The sequence below is a fragment of the Lepidochelys kempii genome, chromosome 7 (assembly GCF_965140265.1).
Source record: "Lepidochelys kempii isolate rLepKem1 chromosome 7, rLepKem1.hap2, whole genome shotgun sequence".
NCBI lineage: Eukaryota > Metazoa > Chordata > Testudines > Cheloniidae > Lepidochelys > Lepidochelys kempii.
The window spans coordinates 44,498,707-44,519,457 of record NC_133262.1 but is presented as its reverse complement, the minus strand read 5'-3'; the positions used below and the strand labels follow the sequence as shown (position 1 = coordinate 44,519,457).

Sequence of the window (20,751 nt, the reverse complement as noted above, 5' to 3'; positions counted from 1 at the left end):
ATATTCCATTTTCTGTAAATGCTAGGCAGATCCCAACAGTTCTAGAGTCATGTACTGGAGTTACGGGAAGGAAAATATTTACCTGTAAATGTATTGCTGAATCACTTTAGTCTGGAACTTCCATACTGCCAAGGTCTCAGATGCCACTTTTTTTTTTTAGGAAGTCTGTTACTACAAGTTGTACTCTCAGAAAATGCAATTGTCATTTAATTTCAGAGTTTATTCCTACTAACAAATGTTTTTTTGTCTGTCTGGCTTTCCAGTTGTGGGACAGAGCGTAGTGAGTACAGTGTGTCTTAAATTAGAGATTTAAAACTGCATTTTTTTCTACGCACTTTTGTTTTGCATGCATGTAACCTTTTCCAAATTGGAAATGGCAACTGGGCCTTTATTACCAATTTCATTGACTGTATAATATATGCTAAGCTATGGTAAGCCAAATTGTATGAAATATGCACTCATAGCTGTAGAAATTGATATTTTACTTTTTGATCAGGAGCCTTACAGCAATAAAGCTTAGAAATTTCATTTTGTGGGAGATGACTGCTTTTATTTTACTCCTGAGGGCTGATGAATTACATATTGAATGGTTAAAAACATTTTGATATCAAACAAGATGTTCAAAGCATTCTAGAGAAATGATTCTCAAGGTTAGGATTTAATTAAACTGTTTAAAATCCACAGTTGATGGCACCTTTTTAGCAGCCCACACAGACAGGCATAGGATTGAAAGGGCATATAAATAGAGCTGTAGTCTAGCAGAGGTCATTCTAGGTTAGGGTTGAGACATGTTGGTTGTGGAAGTTTAGATTACAGCTGTAAGTTCTGTATCTGTTTTGAAGGTATAGTGACTTGAGTTGTGAAGACTTTTTATTAGTCTGGGGCCGCTCATAGCACTAAATTGAGTGGTTTGGGGAGTGGGTATGTGGGAAGAAAGAGTCCCACTGTTGTGACCACCAGTGTAAATACTGCAATAAACCTTGCAGCAGCACCAGACTTGATGTAGACAAGACACAATTAAAGGAGGGACTCAATTGCATCTTGGATGTTAGAAAGGTGTCTGAATTTACCTGAACAGAGCTAGACAAACAAGACTGTGGTCTTCGTGAAGCATTATCTCAGATGCAGAGCGAGCAAGGTATGTACATTTGATTGCAAACTGTATCAGAGCAAGCAATAAAAATGAGACATAGGCTCCCAAATCAGCTAAGCATTGCAATGCTAAGTGCAGCAATACCTAAATACTTTTTAAAAATCTGGGCTTATGTAAACAGTATTGGTACAAAGAAAAGGAGTACTTGTGGCACCTTAGAGACTAACAAGTTTATTTGAGCATAAGCTTTTGTGAGCTACAGCTGCTGTAGCTCACGAAAGCTTATGCTCAAATAAATGTTAGTCTCTAAGGTGCCACAAGTACTCCTTTTCTTTTTGCGAATACAGACTTACACAGCTGCTACTCTGAAACCTGTCAGTATTGGTACAGTATCTTGAAACAGCTTTCTAGTCTTCTGTGCACTTTTAGCTTTTAATAGCCAACTAAAATAAGAGATCTTTTTACAAGCATGTGCTTTCCCCACCTTTTAAAGTACTCCTCCCCTGAAACTATTGCATTTACTCCTGCTGTGTTGACTGTATTGATGGAGAGGGATGCTAAAGCTTTATGCTGTCCTCTTACTTTGAGCTGTACCACTCTCATAGTTTTCCCTAACCTCAGATTGTTTACTCACCTTTTTCCACCTTGTCTCCTCAAAGCAAGAGATATGCTGCATCAACTTTTGCTTTTGAAGATTCATTGAGTGATTTGATTTAACCACTAGGACGATTAATAGATATTAACAGCGAAGTCTGAGACAATTGTTTTCCTTAAGAGAAAGTGTTCTGCTTAGATAAGATTTTTTTTTTTTGGCAGAAATACGAATGAGAATGATCAGACTTTTATTTTCCTCCTGTAGAAGTGAGTAGACTTGTTCTTCAGCTAGTATCTGGCACTTACTGAGTGTTCAGACTATTGGACAATAAAGCAAGTCACGACCAGGCATTATTGGAGAGGGGAAAATTACTTTTATTTCGGGGTGCCATTTCAGGCTAATTAATGTAAATTCGCCCACTTATGCTGCTGCTTTGTGGTTTATTTTAATACTTCAGGCATAATTCAGAGAGAGACAGAAGCAAGATTTGTTTTTCCCCCCGAACCATTATTTTATGTCAGCTTTAGAGAGAGATGGGTGGTATAAATGATTCAGTCCTTAGCTAATTATAAAACCATAGACTGTTTCTTTGTACTAATAGTTTAAAGTGAGTGAAATACCAAATGAAAATGTTACCGTTTTAATTTCTTATTTGACTACAAAGGAATTAATGACACCAGTAAATAAAATGAGACGCTAAATGTAAATCATAGCAGCTTCTGCTTTGCTGCATGTGTCTTTCTTTCTAGCGTTGAGCCTATGTCTTTTGACTTTTAAAAGCACGTACATCTAAGAACACTTGTACATAAGCATGTAAAATATTGGTGTGTTGATAGCTATCCATTCGTATACTTCCCTTGAATTATCTTGAGTGGTTTATAAAACAGTAGTCAGTCGGGCTTTTGTAGAAGTCCTTCGGACTAACTCTCCTGTTCAAATTCCTCTTCTGGTCCTAGTACAGAATTCGTGTCATGGTGCCTTAAGCACAGAAACTGTTCTGAATTTGTATTTTTTTTTAATTAATCCTTCTGAAGTCACACAGCATGTTGGCCCATCAGGGATCACTTGTGTGCATTCAAGACTCGCAGTGTTTTGAGTGTTTAGACACTAAAGCTGTTGGTGTCTTTTGTTAAAAATGCTCAGGCTGCATTGTGGTAGGGAGATATGATGGCCAAGGAGGGTTCGGGAAGGTAAAACTAAAACTACCTCCTCTTATCAGAGATCAGAAGAACTGCCTCCTGGGTTTGGGAAGTAGCAGGAGCAAGAAGGAGAGAGTCAAATCACCTGACCTGAGAGAGAGAGCATAACCCTAATCTACAAATCAAGATAATTGGCTGTTATCCTACCTAGCGAAAACTTCTGACATGAATCCTGCCTCTAGCTTCTCTTTACTATAAATAGAGTGGATTTTTTTTCCTTTAGGAGCAACTGATAGTACTTGAAGTTCCACCTTCCCGAAGAATTATCCTTCAAAGGGAACACCAGACATCTGGCTCTGTAATTGCACACCTGGTCATAGCTTTGCTAGTTACAAAATGTTATGCATGTACGCAAAGTCATAAATCATAGGGTTAGAAGGGACTGCAAGGATCATCCGATCTAACCCTCTGCCAAGATTCAAGATTTGTTGTATCTAAACCATCCAAGAGAGATGGCTATCCAGCCTCCTTTTGAAAACCTCCAGTGAAAAAGCTTCCACAACCTCCCGATGTAGTCGTCTTAACAAATTCACACAGTTTTTGGCAGGTTCTTTGATCACTGTGGTAATTAGGTAGTTCAAATAGTTACTGGAGTGGAAAAGGACCTGGAAACTTTGTGCAATATTTCACCAAAAAATCTCTTCCTATGATTTAACTTTCCATAGTAGGACCGTGGAATTAGTTTTTCCATTGTTTGCTTTTATAATCCTGTCATTTGAGTCTCTCAACCTGCATTAGATACTGACTCCAAAACATCTCTGTTAAGAAGGTAAGTACTCACTAGTCTTTATAAGTAATACGAAGTGTAAAGTTTTTCTTTCCAAAAATCACATGGAGTCTTAATGACCACAGGACTGAGAGCCAACTACTAGATATACTCTCCTGCCTGGAAAACACCACAGACTGCTATTTTCTTCCAGCTCTGGCATGGAAACAAGGAAAATATGGCCCAGAAAACGTGAGCATAATAACTGATGCATGGAAACCATGGATACCATGGAATTTTGGCGCAAAATACAAACCAAATGGAATGCCTGGATGCCATGGAAATTGGTCACTCTGAAGAGACAGTGTAGGAATTCTGTTTTTTTTTTTTTTTATGCTTCTGGATGTTACCTTTAAACACTTACCTAATAACAGTTGTCTCTTAGTCACCAAAGTGACATTGGCTAAAGATAAAGCACAACTGAGTAGAACACGGTGAGACCAAGACAGTGAGGGAGAAGAGCAAGGTAAACAGGAGGGGAAGGGGTAGGGAAAAGAGAAGCTCATGATAGGAATGCCCATCTGTAGAAAAGAGGAACTGCTGCTCTTTTTTGTCTTTATTTTTTTTAAAATGAAAATGCTGGGGAGGAAGTGGGTATTAAAGGAATGAGCGATCGTACACTCAAATGTCGTGTATGGAAATCTAAATGTTCTCCATAAACACTTCCTCTCTCTTTGTTCATGAGCTCTTTGTCTTAAATTGACTATTGAAATACATGTGGTAAGAACTCTAACTGGCCATTAGCTGTTCTCCCCATCAGCATTTTATTTTGTTCCTTATTTAGCAAAGCTAGATGGTGATGCCCTTTCACCAGAAATATCCCAAATTTGTCAGTGCCTAGTCTGATCAGTGTAGGAAGGTGCATCAGGCAGCTGGGCAATGGTGCCTTTTGAGTTTAAAATTGCTTGATTCATTGAAATTAATGTGTTTATCTTCTGTGTAATCATGGAATACTAGAATGAATACTCCATGGTTTACAAAAAACAAGGGTGCTAATGTAGATGAGCCATGTATTAATGTTAGAACTCAACATTCTCTGTGCCAGGAAAAGGGGATTCCATTTGAAATATTTTTGGATAAAGTTGATGGATGCATATGTGGGCTATCTGACCTATCCTGAATTTCAGCACTGTGTAGAAGTATATCTTAAACAAAAACACGCATGGTGTTTTGGGGATAAGCTCTATGTTTTTAGAGAATCAAAAACTAGTTGTGTGCTAGCCTGAGGGGTTGCCTCTAGAGATGAGCAATAGTGGTGTATATCTGAGTGTTCCTTCAAATTAGTACAGCTTGTGTTTTCTTAGCTACAGATGCGAATATGTTGATTTGTGGAATAGTTCCAAACTTGAGGAATTTGAGCATTCCAGAAATTCAAATGCTAACACTGACTTGACAAGGAAGCATAAGAGCTGCCATATTGACAGACACAGTCCATCTTGCCCAATATCCTGTCTCCAGTGGAGGCCTGTACCAGACTTCAGGGGGAAGGTATAGAATAGGGCTATTATGGAATGATCCACCCATGACTTCCACTCCTGACTTCCTGTAGTCAGAGGTTTAGGTTCACCCTGAGCATGGGGTTGCAGCCTGACTGTCTTGGCTAATAGTCATTGATGGACCAAATTATCCTCCATAAACTTATCCAGTTCTTTTTTGGACCCCACTTATACTTTTGGCGATCACAATATCATGTGCCAATGAGTTCCACAGGTTAGTTGTGTGAAAAAGTACTTCCTCTTGTGTGTATTAAACTTGCTGCCTGTTCATTTCATCGTGTGACCCCTGTTTTTTGTATTGTATGAGAGGGTAAATGACACTTCTCTATTAATTTTTTCCCACACCATTCATAATTTTATAGATCTTTCATATCCCCCGTTAGTCGTCTCATTTCTAAGTTGCACAGTCCTACTCTTTTTTTAGTCTCTCCCCTCATATGGAAGCTGTTCCATACCGTTGGATCATCTTTGTTGCCCTTTTCTGAATTTTTATCCAGTTCCATTATATCCTTTTTGAGATGGGGCAATCAGAACTGGACATAGTATTCAAGGTGTGACCGTACCATGGTTTTATGGATTATTATATTTGGCCTTATTTTCTTATTAATAGTTCCTGTTAGCCTTTTTGACCACTGCTGCACATGGAGCAGAAGTTTTCAGAGAACTATCCACAGTGACTCCAAGATCTTTCTTGGGTGGTAACGGCTAATTTAGACCCTTTCATTTTGTATGTATAGCTGGGATGATTTTTTCCAATATGCCTTACTTTTGCACTTATCAGTGTTGGATTTCATATGCTGTTTTGTTGCCTATTCAGCCAGTTTAATGAGATCCCTCTGTTACTCCTCACAGTCTGCTTTTGAATGGTTTTACACATTTAGAATCATGTTGTATTTGTTCGGATAATGGTATTTTGTATCGATGAGCAGGAAGGAACAAGAGAACCTCACGATGGGGAGTTCCTGAGAACTGGTATTGTGTAGTACTCGTGACCTTCCTGATTAGTTTATCTTGAAACTAATGAGAATTTCCACTGGATGTCACTGTTACTCTCCACAGATACAGTTAAAATAACATTTTACCTGTAGTGAAAATGATTTTGAAAGAGGAGATTTAAATATCTTCTTTGTTTGACTTGCATAATGGGGTCCCAAATAAGACAACCTACCCATGCCAATTTCTTTCCATTAGTTCCTGTTTTATTCCAACTAAGCCTTCAAACATAGTCTAATATTTTTAATATCAGACTATCCATAGTTTAAAGACTGTCAACTGTTTTCTTTCTAAATTAACATTATTTTTAAAAAATCCAGTTTTTTATAAAGTACCCTTTAAGTAGTGTCTGCTGACTTCTTAATTTCCTGTTTTGTTTTATATTGAGAGGGGTTTTAGCTCCCCCTTTTAGCTTTTGAGGGTCTGTCAAGGAAGGGAGAAACTTAATAGTCAAGGAGAAATAATGAAACTGACTAGAGGCAGGGTGTTGTCAAATGGATAAAATAGACTGCAAAAAAAAACAAAACAAAAAAAAAAGACCCCAACCCAGAAACCTTTTTGCTCCTACTTTCAGTTATATTAATCTTGGGTGTTAATTGTAACAATAGTCAGTATAAAGGTTTCAGATAGAAATGTGATTAAGCTGATTGTGCCCCTTTTTAATATTAGCTTTTCAGAAGCTAGCTGTAATTTTATATAATTGCTTATCAATTTGTATTTTCCACGGGCTTATATGTTCCAAAATTGACTCGTCCAAGACCCAGCAGTATGGTAGCTGAGTAGAATGCTCTCTAGTTAGAACAGTTTTCATAAGTTTCAATGTGAAGATTTTTGGAATGAAGGCTAATTATTTCCCCTGTCTCCATGGCCCCCCAAGTAGTTGGAGTGTGCTATTTAAGTGGGTGCTAAGAGCTGTATTGTATTTGAAAACTGCTTATCCATTCTTCTTTTAATGTTCAGTTGCTTCTTGCTATACTTCCAATGCCTGATAAGCAGATGTTGTAATAAGGTATTTAATGGCACATACGTTTACTCAGTTGTGCTGAATAAACTGTTCACTTGAACTATGACTAAAATAGATTAAACCTCCACATCAGTGTCATTGTCTTCAGTGTCCTTCCCCAGAATTCATCTGGCATGTTACCTTACAATTTAGTAGTGAAGGAGTACAGGTGTCTTTTTGTGTAATGACACTTGATAGTGCTGAAACAGTTGTGAAGCTGGTACCTATTTCATGCTTTTGATAGCATGTATTATTTTTGCAACATTTTTTCTTTTTCATCTGCTTGAAGAATGGGCTCTTGAACCTACTTCCAGTCCCATTGTAGTCACCAGCTTACCACATGCCCTGTACATCTATTAAATATAAGATAGCTGCTGCTTGTTTTCAAAGCACAGCAAAAGGGGGGAAAAAAGCCCTATGACAAAATGGAAAACAATGTCTATATTTGTTTTCTCCTTATTTTTCTTCAGTTGGGTACAAAATTCTAGTAGGCCACTTCTAGTATCCCAGACACAAGTTGGTGGTGGTGGTGGTTACGGAAAAGTTTGCAAGCACTTGGGCTTTTCATTAAAAACAAAAGTAGGACCAGAGAGCACCTGCAGGCTCTCCTGAGACCCCACAATGATATTTATCACTGTAATCAGGGGGACATAGTAACAAATTAATAATGGCAGGTTATTTCCCAATAATGCAGCAGCAACCTGTGTTGTTGTTGTACTTGCACTGAACCAAAAGGGCTGATAGTTGCTTCTGGAAGAACTGCCACTCAACCTGGCACACAGTTATGTAGCACAGGCTCTTTCCCATCTATTTGTTTTTAAACCAATAATAATGTGTCTACCTTTTTTCCCCTAAGTGGGGCACAAAAGAAATCCCAAAGGCCCGATTCAGATTCAGTATATTTTAAAATCTGTTAATTACTCTACGCAGCCTTTGCCCTGCAAAGTACTGGTTCTGTTTCTTATACAGGCAAAACTCTCATTGACTTCTGTTTTAGTATGTTTTGGGAAATAGTGTCATTTACAGGCATCTGAGCCTCATCTGCCCCTTTTTAATCAAATCCATATTTTTAGAGTCTAATAGCTCTGAACACAATGGAAATCTGGATGAAAATGCTTTGACTTATCCCAGAAAAGGAAAAGTGATGATTTTTGTCGGGAAGGGAAGATCTCATAGAATAATGATAGTGCCAGCTAAATGTTGAGGCAGTAGGCTCTTAAACCTTTATTTTTTGACTGTCTCTAAATGCAATGTACCAAAAAAAAAAAAACTTTTATAAGTATTTTTTCAGGATTATTATAAGTTGAACCATTTTTTAAAAAAAAGAAAAGCTGTCAGGTTCTTGCTTTGTTTAAAGGTAAAAGGATAACAGTTTATCAGTACAATTATTTTTCTGCTTCAGTGAGTCAGCTTCTTCTAATGGGTTCTGACATGGAAGTCTGTAAACATTTTAAGTGAAGATTTGTATAATGTTAGTGTGCTTGTAGCTCAGATACACAGGAATGGGTATGGAGTAACTATAGACCAGTCAATCAAAATATAAAATTAGTTTGGTTAATAACAGAAGAATATTCTTGGTGGGTTTTTTTTTGCTGATTACCTACTGGGCACATCAAATTTTTCTTTTAGGTAAACTCAGACAAATTGCAGTTCTATCAGGTTTCCTTTGGAGTTAATTAGCTTGTGCTAGAGCAAACATATATTAGTAAACTGTCACTGTTTGCAGTGCAATCCTTGGTGGTTAAACATTCTTGGAGCAGATCTAATATACAAACTGTGGAAATTCTTTGTAGGGCAGTGGTTTCCCTTCTTCCCAACAACTTCTTTGCTTAAAATAAAGCATGTGTACAAATGAGGTTCTGACTTCCTTATTTGCGATTTGCCTGGATGGGCTGCTGATCCATGGACTTCAATGGGGTTCTTCACAAACACTGAATTACACCAGTGGGGTCTTCCAGTGCAGGATCAGGGCCTTATTTTGTATAGAGGAACAGCTGGAAGGAATGTAGGGCACCAAGCAATGCAATTAATACTTAAAACAAATGTTTCACAATTATGCTATTCTAACTTCAAAAGCTAAGGGAATTAATGTGGATTTTTAGGGTGCAGGGCTGTTGATTTTAAAAAAAATATATATATATATATTTATTTATTTATTTATTTCCGATGGGGTAAGAACTTGTCCTAGTCTTAAAATTACAGCATTGTTGTATAATGTGTTCAAGTGACTTACATCAAGTAGGGCTGAGACAGAATAAACAGCATTACTCAGAGAAACAGATTATTAATTCTGTGCTCAGGAATGAAGAAGGCAAGGAATCATTAGCCATGTTCTACCTAGAGATGTGCCTGAGCAGCATGACTTGGATCTGGATTTCCAGCAATTTGAAGTCTGAGTGCCTGGTTCTCTGGCTTGGGCATTTTGCAGTCATTTACACTAGTCCCAAGCAAGTGAAAGATGTCAACATTCTTATTTGGTTATCAATGATCATGCAAGGTGATGGAGGATCAGGGTCTGGGGATGTATGGATCTGGAGTTTAGGTTCAAATCCATGTAAATTTTTGATAGTTTATGTAAAGTAGTAAGTATTGGAACATTCAGCATCATTTATTCCAGCAGTTAGCTTTTACATTACAAAAAACATTTCAGTTTATTCAGTTGACACCAGTTCATTTGTATCCAGAAAGTAGATAAAGTTGTGGGGCTTGTCTCACATAAAAGATCACCTTTTAAGGAGGATGGGCGTAGGGGGGAGGGGGAGTTTTAGCAAAAATGTTTGAGTTAGGAGTTTATGTAGTGAAATGATCAAGCTTTCATAACAAAAACAGCTGAGATTGAAACTTCAAAGTTGACTTGTTTTGTGAGAAGAGACAGAGTTCAAGATCTAAACAAAATTAAAATGACTGAACCAAACTATGCATGTTTAACTTACATGTGTATTGGAACATTTTTGCTTAATTTTACATGCTTAACTGTAGAAGTCAAGTTTAGTGTAGCCAATAGATCTGAGAAGAGAGCTTATTGTTCCCTGTAATATTGAAAAAACCTCTCTGCTTTTTACAGTGTTGGACTAAAATTGTAGGGGATGTTCATCACCATGGTAACTTTGTATATTATTTATAATCGTGTGTATGTGCAAAAGTATACAAATTGTCTCCCTGGTGTCTCTCTCTTCAGGTACACTTCGTATTTCTGTAGCACCTTCCATCCTAGTAGCCCACAGGTCTTCACAATCTTTAGTAATTTGAATCATGCATTACTTCCATGAGGTGTAGATATTATCTCCATATTCCAGAGGTTACTTTCCCCAAGTCACACAAATACATGGCAGCTTTCCTAATTTCTAGCTGTGCGCTGTTGCCTCAACACCATCGATCCCTTTTCATAGCATAGATTCAGTTCTCCAGGACAGATCATACTTTACTGTAACCTATCCCTGAGGCAGAAATACTTCTTCTGTTGCTTGCATTGTACTAACAAATAGTCGTCTCTCTGTTTTCCTAGCAATCAGAAATGGATTGCGGTGATCCTCCTAAGAAAAACAAAACACAAGAATCTGCCAGGAACCAGCACCAGCAAGAGGAGGAGACAAGTCTTGCAGATACCCTAGAGCATATTGTTGGACAGTTAGATGTTCTTACTCAGGTATGAAGTGCTTTATGGGCTCGTGGTAATAGGTCATCTTCTGTCCTCAAGTGAAATATGGACTTTTTGAAATAGATCCTTAAAGTAAAATTGTGAATAGTCTCAAAACTCGTCTGTTTTTCAGAAGCTTATTGGTAAATCTCTGTAAAATGATGGAGAATGTCAAATTTCTGGATTATCTAAAAAGTTGTCACAATATCAAAAACAACATTTTAAGTAGAAATATTGGAAGGACATAAAGAAGTTTACAGTCCACAAAACCTGTAATTTAAATATAATCCCATCTCCATCTACTAACTAGTATCATGCTTCATGGTAAAACACAAACTGCTACTGAATTCAACATCTATGGCATATGCATTGTGCAACGTTCTACTGGCTTCAGTGAGAGCAGAGTTAGGCCAGTGCTGATGGCTTTTCAAAATCCCACCTTATATTTTATCCCCTTTTGTGGAGCTAATCTTAACTTTTTCAGGGAGTACTTTGAAGCTCCTTAGAGAATAATGTAGGGGTGTGTGACCGGAGTCCCATGGGGAGCCAGCTGAGGTCACTCAATTCAGGTGATCTGCAAAGGATGGGGCAAACAACCCCAAAGCTGGTGGATATTTCAATACTTAGGTTTACCAAGCCAGCACTAAACCGCTTTTGTTATACGTTACTGGTTACTTAGAAGTCCAAAACACAATTCCTTTAAAGTAACCCAGCCTCAGGCCTCCACCTAGTTACCCAAGTCAGATATGATGAAGATTAATGAAAATCTTATTTCATCACATAAAATAGTTCTACCAATCCCAAAGGATTACACACATTACCTTCCATATTAATGAATATTCCAGATCTTACCCCAATACACGCTTACAGCCAATTATTAACTAAAATTTTTAAAAAAGAAAAGAGAGAGTATGGTTAACAGATCAATATACATACAGACATGAGTTAAATTCTTGAGGTTCAGATTTATAGCAGAGATGGTGAGCTTTGTAGTTGCAAAGAGTTTTTAGAATTTAGTCCATAGGTTATAGTCCAATGTCCAATAACATATCCAGGGAGTACCAGCTTAACTGGGATCTCATCTTGTGACTTAAACTTCCCCTGATAAAGCTTAAGCAGATCTGAGATGACAGGATCAGGACCCAAGCCGTTTTTATATAGTTCAGGCTTTCTTTGACAGCTCGGAGTCCCTTGGCGAACAATAGACTCTCATTTCCTAAGCATCGCCTTTAATTATTCACACAAATTAACATAAGGTAATTGCATGTTTTCCCTCCATCTGCAGATGATTCGCTATATATTTCGAAGAGAGATTAATACAGCAACAGCCTGTGTTTACAGTTCATTTATGTCTCTTTGATCTCTGAATTAACAGAATACAGCATAGACAGGGACTGTTCGATTACATTGTTGACCACTACCAGTATATTTGTAAATGCACAAAAACCCAAACATTATCTCCCCATATGTCTTTAAGGGTTGAATTTGAGTCATTCATCCTGCAGGACGCTTCACCCTTTCTGGTCATGTGTCACAGGGTAGCAGAAAATTCTAAATTAAGATCTAGATTATTCTATTAAAATGTATGTCAACAGTAACCTTCACAACCATTAATTCTTGGTCCTTTATATAAGCACTTTATGCTTTCAAAGCACTGGAAAATTTAAATTTGCAGTGGTTACAAATAATACTCTAAAATTAAGACCAGTTTCTGTGAATTCACAATCATGTGGGGTTCCAAACACTAAAATAAATATCTTTTTGTCCTTTAAACTTTCCTTCTCCACGATTGTGAAAGCCTGCATGGATCCTGGGAGGGATGGTCTAGTAGCATACTATTTTCTGGAAATTAAGGAAATCTATGTGTTCAATTCATATTTTTAAAAAAACCTGGTCAGTAGATATTACACATAGCATTCTTCAGTTTGGGGAGTGCATCACTAACTTGCACAAAAGAATTAACTTCAGTTCTAGATCCTCAGCCTATAAAATCAGCATAGCTCCATTGTCCCCTCCCCTGCTCAAATCCCACTCTTTCCCTAACTCCTTCCACATACTTCAAGTTCCCACATGTTCCCCAACAGCTTCTGTCCTGTTTCTCTCCACCATGCTTCTCCCTTGCACATATCTGGGTCCCACTGCAGCCCTGTCTTGTGGTATTTTTTGTTTTTGTTTTTTTAAGCATTAATTTTGTTTTAACCACTTTACCTCACTCACATCCACAACACACGACTCCTGCCTCCACTAATTCTGCACACTTCTTACCACGCTATTCTTACTTACAGTATCACTTAAATAACACTACTCTAAACATTACAATACCAGCTTCCTAAAATGATAAACAACTTTCAAACTATTTCCACTTAAAGAATCCCCGCCGTTAAAACGCAACACATCCAAATCCAACACAGCATAACAAAACATAACCAGCAACTAAAAACCAACCCCACCTCCAACAAAACACCAGTTCATCACTCCAGTTAGAAAATTGTAATTTCTTAATGGTAACCGTGTCGAATGGAAAGATTAAATATTGTATGTGGAGGTGCAGGGAGAAGGCATGTTTTGCAGGGTGGTGGATGTTGATGACATAATGCAAAGAGGATCAATTCATGGTTGTGATTTGGAAAGGCTGAGTGAGAAGATTTAATGAGCATCTTTGTAGCTATCTTAAAGGTTATATTTGTGATATGGTGGTTCAAGTGCACATACCTGTTCTTTAATTAAGGTATTATTTGTCTGAGGGGGATATAAAAATAAGAGTATATATGCATTTATATAAATATAACAGGTTTGTCTCCCTTGTTTCTCATATTAAAAAGAAATGTTGCCGTTTTCATAGAATGCAGAAGAATTTGAATGCATCATATCAAAATGCTAATTCTCATTCCAGCTCAGTCTTCTGCTCCTGCGGAACATGAACACGATTGAAAAGTGTGGAGGTTGGGGTGGATTGTCAAAATAGTGCTCGTTTTATCAAAATGTGTTGAATATTGCAACACGTACATCTTTAGTGGAAATAGGAAGGTGAAAACCAAAACACATTTTCTTTCAAAAGAATCATAATGCTATTCAATAGAAATACAAGAAAACTATTGGAGGGGGGGAGTGCTTTTAGAACCTACTGCTGATCTGTTTCAAACCATTCTGGTTAGCATATCCAACGTTGTACACATGAATAAAATGGAAGCTACTGGTTTATACGATATTCGTGTGCTTCACCAGTAGTAGGATTGGAATGCATTCTTTATCTTTCATTATGTAATTCTGATACACAATTCTAATTTTTGAGTAATGGGCTCCATTTCTACTGTATAGGTGTTTTATCAGAGGAAAAATACTGTAGTAAACACGATATGTGGGGTTTAAAATAGATATATGTAATGCAAACATACCTTTTAAAAAGAGGTTCAGTAACTTCAGAAATTCCAAATGTTATTTTAGACCTAGCAGAGAGAGAGGAGTGGAGGAGGAATAAATTAGAACATAGGAAGTCTGAAAAGATGGTAAAAATAGCTGCATTTAGGGAAAAGTTTTCCAAGCTGTACCTACACAAGAATAACACTAAAATAATTTAATTTTAGTGTTTTAATCTTCACTTGACACTGGCTGTATCCTTAGGTGCACCCAGTATAGTTATGTGAGAGTACATATGTGCACTTAATGATATTAAACAATTCCATAACTCTGCTAGCACTATGATGGTATTATACCCCTTAGAGTGTGAGACTTTGGCTGAATGAGACAAGAAAACACACAACTAAGACTTCAGAGTGCTGCAGGCAGGAACAGTAGAAATAATTACTCTTATTAGCGAGAGGAGAGGCATGTGTGGAGAGGCTAGTGATCAATGGTTCGATGTCTAGTTGGCAGCCGGTATCAAGTGGAGTGCCCCAGGGGTCAGTCCTGGGGCTGGTTTTGTTCCACATCATGATTAATGATCTGGATGATGGGATTAATTGCACCCTCAGCAAGTTCGCAGATGACACTAAACTGGGGGGGAGAGGTAAATACACTGGAGGGTCGAGATAGGGTCCAGCGTGACCTAGACAAATTGGAGGATTGGGACAAAAGAAATATGATGAGGTTCAACAAGGACAAGTGCAGAGTCCTGCACTTAGGACGGAAGAATCCCATGCACCGCTACAGGCTGGGGACCGACTGGCTAAGCAGCAGTTTTGCAGAAAAGGACATGGTGATTACAGTGGAGAAGAAGCTGGATATGAGTCAGCAGTGTGCCCTTGTTGCCAAGAAGGCCAACGGTACATTGGGCTGTATTAGTAGGAGCATTGCCAGCAGATCGAGGAAAGTGATTATTCCCCTCTATTCGGCACTGGTGAGGCCACACCTGGAGTATTACATCTAGTTTTGGTCCCCCCACTACAGAAGGGTTGTGGACAAATTAGAGAGAGTCCAATGGAGGGCAACGAAAATGATTAGGGGGCTGGGGCACATGACTTACAAGGAGGCTGAAGGAACTGGGGTTTAGTCTGCAGACAAGAAGAGTGAGGGGGGATTTGATAGCAGCCTTCAACTACCTGAAAGGGGGTTCCAAAGAGGATGGAGCCACGCTGTTCTCAGTGGTGGCAGATGACAGAAAAAGGAGTAATGGTCTCAAGTTGCAGTGGGGGAGGTCTATGTTGGATATTAGAAAACACTGTTTCACAAGGAGGGGTGGTGAAGCACTGGAATGGGTTACCTAAGGAGGTGGTGGACTCTCCATACATAGAGGTTTTTAAGGTCAGGTTTGACAAAGCCCTGGCTGGGATGATTTAGTTGGGATTGGTCCTGCTTTGAGCAGGGGATTGAACTAGATGACCTCCTAAGGTCTCTTCCAACCCTATGATTCTGTGATTCTAATAAGAGGCCAAAGGAGGTCAGAAAGGACTGAATTTGTGCTTCTGTGGAGTCAGGCGCTCCAAAGGATTGTGGAGTCTTATCATTGCAACTCTGGAGGACATAACTAGCCATTTTGTTAGAGTTTGGTTAAATTTACCATTCCATGAGGCCTAGGCCCTAGATCATCAGTAGCTCTCTGTATCTATGCAAGGGAGTAAAGGGGTGTAAAGTGCCTCTTCCTGTCTTGTGCAGGCTACATGGATCATGGGTTACAACACTTGGGGAAGAAGGCTCTGCAAAGCCACCACTACTTCTCTTTCACACAGGTGGCTGGGGACTGGAAGGAGCCTTGGTGACCAGGTAACATGACCTGTGCTGGATGTAGCCCTGAGGCAATACCCTCCATCCAGAGCAAGAGTAAACTGGGAAGGAGATTGTGACTCTGAGTTGCAGTCTTCTTTCTGAGCTGCTCTGGTGGCAGCTCATCTGCATGCTGCCTGTTGCCCAGTGAAGTGTCGATCTACCTCTTGACTGGTGTTGCGTGTTTGAATTCAGAATCCAGATATAAAGGCTTCTCTCTCTAAGCCCTGGTCTACACTAGGACTTTAGGTCGAATGTAGCAGCGTTAAATCGATGTAAACCTGTACCCGTCCACACGATGAAGCCCTTTATTTCGACTTAAAGGAGTCTTAAAATCGATTTCCGTACTCCACCCCTGACAAGTGGATTAGCGCTTAAATCGGCCTTGTCAGGTCGAATTTGGGGTACTGTGGACACAATTCGACGGTATTGGCCTCCGGGAGTTATCCCAGAGTGCTCCACTGTGACCGCTCTGGACAGCACTCTCAACTCAGATGCACTGGCCAGGTAGACAGGAAAAGAACTGCGAACTTTTGAATCTCATTTCCTGTTTGGCCAGGGTGGCAAGCTGCAGGTGACCATGCAGAGCTCATCAGCAGAGGTGACCATGATGGAGTCCCAGAATCGCAAAAGAGCTCCAGCATGGACTGAACGGGAGGTACGGGATCTGATTGCTGTATGGGGAGAGGAATCCGTGCTATCAGAATTCCGTTCCAGTTTTCGAAATGCCAAAACCTTTGTCAAAATCTCCCAGGGCATGAAGGACAGAGGCCATAACAGGGATCCGAAGCAGTGCCGCATGAAACTTAAGGAACTGAGGCAAGCCTACCAGAAAACCAGAGGGGCGAACGGCCGCTCCGGGTCAGAGCCCCAAACATGCTGATTCTATGATGAGCTGCATGCCATTTTAGGGGGTTCAGCCACCACTACCCCAGCCGTGTTGTTTGATTCCTTCAATGGAGATGGAGGCAACACGGAAGTAGGTTTTGGGGACGAAGAAGATGATCATGATGATGATGAGGTTGTAGATAGCTCACAGCAAGCAAGCGGAGAAACCGGTTTTCCCGACAGCCAGGAACTGTTTCTCACCCTGGACCTGGAGCCAGTACCCCCCGAACTCACCCAAGGCTGCCTCCTGGACCCGGCAGGCGGAGAAGGGACCTCCCGTGAGTGTACCTTTTAAAATACTATACATGGTTTAAAAGCAAGCATGTGAAAGGATTACTTTGCCCTGGCATTCGCGGCTCTCCTGGATGTACTCCCAAAGCCTTTGCAAAAGGTTTCTGGGGAGGGCAGCCTTATTGCGTCCTTCATGGTAGGACACTTTACCACTCCAGGCCAGTAACATGTACTCGGGAATCATTGTACAACAAAGCATTGCAGTGTATGTTTGCTGGCGTTCAAATAACATCCGTTCTTTATCTCTCTGTGTTATCCTCAGGAGAGTGAGATATCATTCATGGTCACCTGGTTGAAATAGGGTGCTTTTCTTCAGGGGACATTCAGAGGAGCCCGTTCCTGCTGAGCTGTTTGCCTGCGGCTGAACAGAAATGTTCCCCGCTGTTAGCCACGGGGAGGGGGGAGGGTTGAGGGGGTAGCCACGCGGTGGGGGGGAGGCAAAATGCGACCTTGTAACAAAAGCACATGTGCTGTGTATGTAATGTTAACAGCAAGGTTTACCCTGAAAGACTGTAGCCACTGTTTTATAAAATGTGTCTTTTTAAATACCGCTGTCCCTTTTTTTCCTCCACCAGCTGCATGTGTTTCAGTGATCACAGGATCTTCTCCTTCCCAGAGGCTAGTGAAGATTAGAAAGAAAAAAAAACGCACTCGTGATGAAATGTTCTCTGAGCTCATGCTGTCCTCCCACACTGACAGAGCACAGACGAATGCGTGGAGGCAAATAATGTCAGAGTGCAGGAAAGCACAAAATGACCAGGAGGAGAGGTGGCGGGCTGAAGAGAGGGGTGAAGCTCAAATGTGGCGGTAGCGTGATGAGAGGAGGCAGGATTCAATGCTGAGGCTGCTGGAGGACCAAACCAGTATGCTCCAGTGTATGGTTGAGCAGCAGCAAAGGCAGCTGGAGCACAGACTGCCACTACAGCCCCTGTGTAACCAACCGCCCTCCTCCCCAAGTTCCATAGCCTGCACACCCAGATGCCCAAGAACGCGGTGGGGGGGCCACCGGCCAACAGCCACTCCGCCACAGAGGATTGCCCAAAAAAAAGAAGGTTGGGATTCAATAAATTTTAAAGTTGTAAACTTTTAAAGTGCTGTGTGGCATTTTCCTTCCCTCCTCCACCACCCCTCCTGGGCTACCTTGGTAGTCGTCCCCCTATTTGTGTGATGAATGAATAAAGAATGCATGAATGTGAAGCAACAATGACTTTATTGCCTCTGCAAGCAATGATTAAAGGGAGGAGGGGAGGGTGGTTAGCTTGCAGGGAAGTAGAGTGAACCAAGGGGCGGGGGGTTTCATCAAGGAGAAACAAAGAGAACTTTCACACCGTAGCCTGGCCAGTCCTGAAACTGGTTTTCAAAGCTTCTCTGATGCATACCGCGCCCTCCTGTGCTCTTCTAACCGCCCTGGTGTCTCGCAGCGCGTAATCAGCAGCCAGGCGATTTGCCTCAATCTCCCACCCCGCCATAAACGTCTCCCCCTTACTCTCACAGATATTGTGGAGCACACAGCAAGCAGTAATAACAGTGGGAATATTGGTTTCGCTGAGGTCTAAGCGAGTCAGTAAACTGCGCCAGCGTGCCTTTAAACGTCCAAATGCACATTCTACCACCATTCTGCACTTGCTCAGCCTGTAGTTGAACAGCTCCTGACTACTGTCCAGGCTGCCTGTGTACGGCTTCATGAGCCATGGCATTAAGGGGTAGGCTCAGTCCCCAAGGATACATATAGGCATTTCAACATCCCCAACAGTTATTTTCTGGTCTGGGAATAAAGTCCCTTCCTGCAGCTTTTGAAACAGACCAGAGTTCTTGAAGATGCGAGCGTCATGTACCTTTCCCGGCCATCCCACGTTGATGTTGGTGAAAAGTCCCTTGTGATCCACCAGAGCTTGCAGCAGTATTGAAAAGTACCCCTTGCGGTTTACGTACTCGCCGGCTTGGTGCTCTGGTGCCAAGATAGGGATATGGGTTCCGTCTATGGCCCCACCACAGTTAGGGAATCCCATTGCAGCAAAGCCATCCACTATGACCTGCACATTTCCCAGGGTCACTACCCTTGATATCGGCAGATCTTTGATTGCGTGGGCTACTTGCATCACAGCAGCCCCAACAGTAGATTTGTCCACTTCAAATTGATTCCCAACTGACCGGTAGCGGTCTGGCATTGCAAGCTTCCACAGGGCTATCGCCACTCGCTTCTGAACTGTGAGGGCTGCTCTCATCTTGGTATTCATGCGCTTCAGGGCAGGGGAAAGCAAGTCACAAAGTTCCATGAAAGTGCCCTTATGCATGCAAAAGTTTCGCAGCAACTGGGAATCGTCCCAGACCTGCAACACTATGCGGTCCCACCAGTCTGTGCTTGTTTCCCGAGCCCAGAATCGGCGTTCCACAGCATGAATCTGCCCCATTAGCACCATGATGCATGCATTGTCAGGGCCCATGCTTTCAGAGAAATCTGTGTCCATGTCCTGATCACTCACGTGACCGTGCTGACGTTGCCTCCTCGCCCGGTATCGCTCTGCCAGGTTCTGGTGCTGCATATACCGCTGGATAATGCGTGTGGTGTTTAATGTGCTCCTAATTGCCAAAGTGAGCTGAGCGGCCTCCATGCTTGCCTTGGTATGGCGTCCGCACAGAAAAAAGGCATGGAACGATTGTCTGCTGTTGCTCTGACGGAGGGAGGGGCGACTACGACATGGCTTACAGGGTTGGCTTCAGGGAGCTAAAATCAACAAAGGGGGTGGCTTTACATCAAGGAATATTTCAGGCAGGACTTCACGGAGGGTTCCAATAAGAAATGGTGCACCTAAGTTATTGTTCTCATTGGAACAAGGAGGTTAGTCTGGCCTCTGACTGATGCATGGCTAGATTTACCTTGCTGCACCTTCTCTGTGAGTGACTGCAGTGTGACCTAGAGGAATGAGTCCCCTAGATGGACAAATGAGTACAAAACAAATCTGGTCTATTTCTTGTTTTGATCCACTCCATCTATCTTTTACATCTTTGGCTGGCAGCAGACAGTGCAGAAGGACTGTATGCCATCCACATCTCGTGGCTGCGCGGCAGAAGATGATGCAGTAGGACTGCTAGCAATCCGTATCGCCTGGCTGCTCACCATAAGACGGTTCAATAGGACTGACTGCAGGACTAAAGAGAATGACCTGGTCAAGTCACTCCAAATTTAGTCCCTGCGCCCATGTCTGCCCAGGCGCTCCTGGCCGACATGTCCAGGAGCACCTAGGACATGATGAGGACGGCTACCAGTCGTACTGTACCGTCTGCTGCCACAAGGCAAGGGGTTGATGCTGCTGTGTAGCAATGCAGTACCACGTCTGCCAGCACCCAGGAGATATAGGGTGACGGTTACCTGAGCGGGCTCCATGCTTGCCGTGGTATGGCGTCTGCACAGGTAACTCAGGAAAAAAGGCGCGAAACGATTGTCTGCCCTTGCTTTCACAGAAGGAGGGAGGGAACGGGGGCCTGATGATATGTACCCAGAACCACCCGCGACAATGTTTTAGCCCCATCAGGCATTGGGATCTCAACCCAGAATTCCAATGGGCAGCAGAGACTGCGGGAACTGTGGGA

General features: G+C 41.3%; 1 protein-coding gene across 4 annotated transcripts in view; it reads left to right on the top strand.

Moving 5' to 3' along the window:
- The window catches only part of POC1A (POC1 centriolar protein A), a 109,466-nt gene that overhangs the window by 75,865 nt on the left and 12,850 nt on the right, over nucleotides 1-20,751 (top strand). For 3 of the 4 annotated variants that reach the window (XM_073352461.1, XM_073352460.1, XM_073352462.1), the window contains one exon: nucleotides 10,651-10,791. In XM_073352461.1, coding sequence (XP_073208562.1) covers nucleotides 10,651-10,791 — 141 coding nt within the window. Of the gene's footprint in view, nucleotides 1-10,650; nucleotides 10,792-17,735; nucleotides 18,213-20,751 lie in introns of all 4 variants that reach the window. The other variant, XR_012159880.1, reaches the window with a different exon arrangement.